A 3,710-nucleotide genomic window follows, 5' to 3' on the forward strand; every position below is an offset into this window, starting at 1 on the left:
GGTCGCCGTGGGGTTTTGGTCAGTAGGAATCTGACACTCCCCCGCTGCCCTGCCCTAGGGGTAGCGGTGGGTCTTATGTAAGATTTCCCCACGAAAAAAAAAAGGTTAGGTTCCCGCTCGACGCGTCGAGGAGAGCGGCCGTGTTTCGTGGTCGCTCCGTGTTTAGATTTTCAACGCGGTGGATAGCGGCTTAGTTATTCGCGTCTTTTGGTAAAATCATTTTTATTATGTGTTCGGAAGTGCTATTGTGTCGTTTTTTCATTAAATATTGTGTTAATTTATTGTTTGTTCAAGCGAACTGTTTCAAGAATACCTCTCGCGACTAACTTCTATTAGATTGCTATTCCTCTCTTCTCGGCGCCCGTCTCTCTCACTCCGTTGGCCAGAGGTGTGGGGCGAGAACGCCGGGGGTGAGAGGGAGAGGTACGAACCTTTTGTCGCGCTACGACGTTACTCTCTCGTTTCCAGGAAATTCTCGCGAGCAGTTTTCGGAGAATCTGGATCTGTAAAACCCCTTTTTTTCGGCGCTTCGCTCGAACCGAGTGCTTCGGCGAACCGCAATAACGCAAATTTATTGGAGTGAATCGAGGATTAAGACTAAACTTTTGTTTCTTTTATTTTTACGTCTACGTGTTAATTTTATTGAATACAACGAGTTTTTATTAAAATTACGCAACACGTTGTCGTGGAGTTCATTGCCTCCGCCTTTTCCATAATCCCACGCTTCGGTAATCGCGATCCGGCACCTCGCTCATTTCCTAAAGATTTCCAATCGTGGAAAATACGCCGCGACGAAATTTGACGGAACAAACTGGTCCTTCGAGCCGGATTTCGTTAAACGAACAACGGTGCTTTGTGAAAAACGCGCAAGTGAACTCCGTGCTTCAAGTGCATCTGGTTTTTCTTCTTCACCTGTGGAGAACTTCTTCGGCGATCCAGATCAGCGAAAATCTCCAACCAGGGATCTGAAAAGAGGAGCCGATTGAAAGCCGGTTACGTAACCATCCTTTGTTCCAACGGCAACGACCACGCTTTGTGACGTCACGCCGCGAGCCTAACGACTTTGGGTAGTCAGCGCAAGTAATATTTACCAACATTACGGTACGCGTTGAAAGGCTTAGAAGTACGGTGTCAGTGGTCCTCTATCGAAATATTAAATTAAATTTCGGCTTGAACTGCGATCATGTCTACATCCTTTACGGATCTTCTGCGTGAGCAAGAGGAAGTAGCGGGGTGGATTCAAAGATTCTGGGCTAACGTATGCAAGTTAGGAAAGGACAAGTTGACGGGAGCGGTTTTAGAGCAAAGACAGGGTTTGCTCAACCGGTACTGGGACACGTTCCTTAGCGGGCATCGTCAATTGATGCGATGCATGGAGGCGAGTTCTAGTTTATACGTCAAAGAGGACGCCTTTTCGGTAACGGAAGAAGCTTACCTCGACGCCGCCTCCATGATTTCCCATCACCTGAAGGAGCTGCAGTCACCTGGACCATCGCAAAGCCAACCGTCCAATCCTGCGCCTACGCCCCACCCGCAACTACCAAAAATCGAATTGCCGAAATTTTCGGGTGATCCGTTACAATGGGAGAGCTTTCGCGACCTTTTTAAAAGTCTTGTACATGACGTCAGCCATTTACCTGATGTGCAAAAGCTGCTCTATTTGAAGTATAGTTTGACAGGTGAGGCCGCCGAGGTCATTCGGAATACGCCAACAGACTCCGGCTTCAAGGGAGCATGGGAAGATCTGGAAGCCCGGTACGGTAACTTTTGTCTGTTATCGTTTTCACATCATCGTGCGCTCCTCTCGTGCCCACCAGCCCTGCAGCAGTCAGCTGGCGAATTGAAGCGGCTATTGGACACTTTCCGCCAGGCGATCAGAGCGTACGTTGCACTAAGGAAACCCGTTACTTCATGGGATGAGTGGTTTGTATACTTACTAAGCCAAAAACTTGATAAAACTACTCACCTTGCTTGGGAGACCTCTTTGGCGGATAGTCGGGAAATCCCGCGGTTTCAGCAATTATCGCAGTTCTTGGAAAACCGGATCCAAGCTCTAGGCACTGCCGGCATGACTGACCCATCGCTCCATGCTGTGTCACCGGCAAGTTCCAAGGAAGTCAAACCTAAAATAAAGGGAGGAGCGTCAACCAAAGGCGTTAACTCTACCGTCTTAGCCGCAGCGTCGAAGTCACCCCCGGCCCGGAAATGTCCGGGGTGTTCGGGCACCCACGGTCTAGGATTTTGTCATAAATTCAAGGCGCTGTCGCCGGCAAAACGCAAGGAATGCGTGCAACAGCTGAAGGCCTGCTTGAGCTGTTTGAATGTAGGACACGAAGTGGGTAAGTGTCCGTCTAAACAAGTCTGTTTAGCTTGTAGCAAGCGACATCATACGCTGCTTCACGAGGCGCTGACGGCTCCACCGACAAGCGCACCAGGCCGTGAAGGCGGACAGCCGGCACCAGAAGACGCTGCCTCGACGTCGGACGAAGCAACTCCGCAGGTGACCACCCTCTCTCTATCGGTCGGATCAAAAGCCGTGGCCTTACTCGCAACCGCCAAGGTGAGATTAGAGGCGCCATCAGGAGAAACCGTAGAGGTCCGAGCCCTTCTGGACACCGGCTCCGATACCTCCCTCGTCTCATCGTGGGTCGCTCAGGCGCTACGTCTTCCACGGCGGGCGGTGCGAGTGGCCATCTCAGGCGTCAAGGATAATGAGGTTGGAGTCGCAACCGGAGAGGTATCCCTTGTGGTTCGACCCCGACACACTTCGGACTTCCGATTACCCGTTCGAGCGTTGGTACTCCGTAAACTAACGTCGCTGCTCCCGAGTAAAAGCATCGTGGCAAAGTCTTGGCCGCATATTACCGGTCTCACGCTTGCTGACCCCGAGTACGGAGTTCCGGCTCGGGTAGATTTACTTTTAGGTGCGGATGTTTGCGGAACGCTCATTGGTGACGATTCGCGCAGAGGGCCAGAGGGTACTCCAACGGCGAAACTCACCCCTTTTGGCTGGGTGCTCATGGGACCAGCCTCCGACAACAAACCCAAGGCGGAGACGGCCGCCCGGGTTCTACACTGCCACAGCGAGGACTCCACAAGCCCACTCCTCCAGCGTTTTTGGGAGCTGGAAGAAGTTCGAGAACGGGCTCCGATGTCAGAGGAAGAGGAAAAGTGTGAGCGTCACTTCCTCGACACCCATGCTCGAGATCCTTCGGGACGCTACGTGGTGCGCCTTCCCTTAGTAGTTGTTCTATGCGGATTCTAAATCACTGGCGTCAGCATTTTTTGTAATTTGACACCACACCGTCAGCAGAAATATGATACCCCCCACCCCGACAATATCCACCCCTCTCCCCACCCTATGATCTTGAACTGAAATTTGACACCACCGTCAGCAGAAATATGATACCCCCCCACCCCGACAATATCCACCCCTCTCCCCACCCTATGACCTTGAACTGAAATTTGACACCACCGTCAGCAGAAATCCCCCCCCCCCCCCCGACAACCCCCACCCCTTCCCAACCTCCGGATACCCCACCCCCACCCCCATGACCTTGAACTGAAATTTGACACCACCGTCAGCAGAAATATGATACGTCCTCAACAACCCCCACCCCACCCTCCATCCCACCCCATGACCTTGAACTAAAATTTGAAGCCACCGTCAGCAGAAATATGATACGTCCTGACCTTGAACTGAAATTTGA

The 3,710-nt window shown here is 51.8% G+C and overlaps 1 protein-coding gene across 1 annotated transcript; it reads left to right on the plus strand.

Annotated features, from left to right (window-relative positions):
* The first annotated feature begins 1,183 nt into the window (after window positions 1-1,183).
* On the plus strand, window positions 1,184-3,265 carry LOC123988660. Its single transcript, XM_046289412.1, has one exon. It carries the CDS (start codon window positions 1,184-1,186, stop codon window positions 3,263-3,265), a length of 2,082 nt encoding a protein of 693 aa, XP_046145368.1.
* The last annotated feature ends 445 nt before the right edge of the window (window positions 3,266-3,710 follow it).

This window comes from Osmia bicornis, unplaced genomic scaffold (genome assembly GCF_907164935.1).
Source record: "Osmia bicornis bicornis unplaced genomic scaffold, iOsmBic2.1, whole genome shotgun sequence".
In the NCBI taxonomy this organism is placed as follows: Eukaryota; Metazoa; Arthropoda; class Insecta; order Hymenoptera; family Megachilidae; genus Osmia; species Osmia bicornis.

What these genes read in the sequence shown, in the direction of transcription:
- LOC123988660 (XM_046289412.1), top strand. Translation starts at nt 1,184, where the DNA reads ATGTCTACATCCTTTACGGATCTTCTGCGTGAGCAAGAGGAAGTAGCG.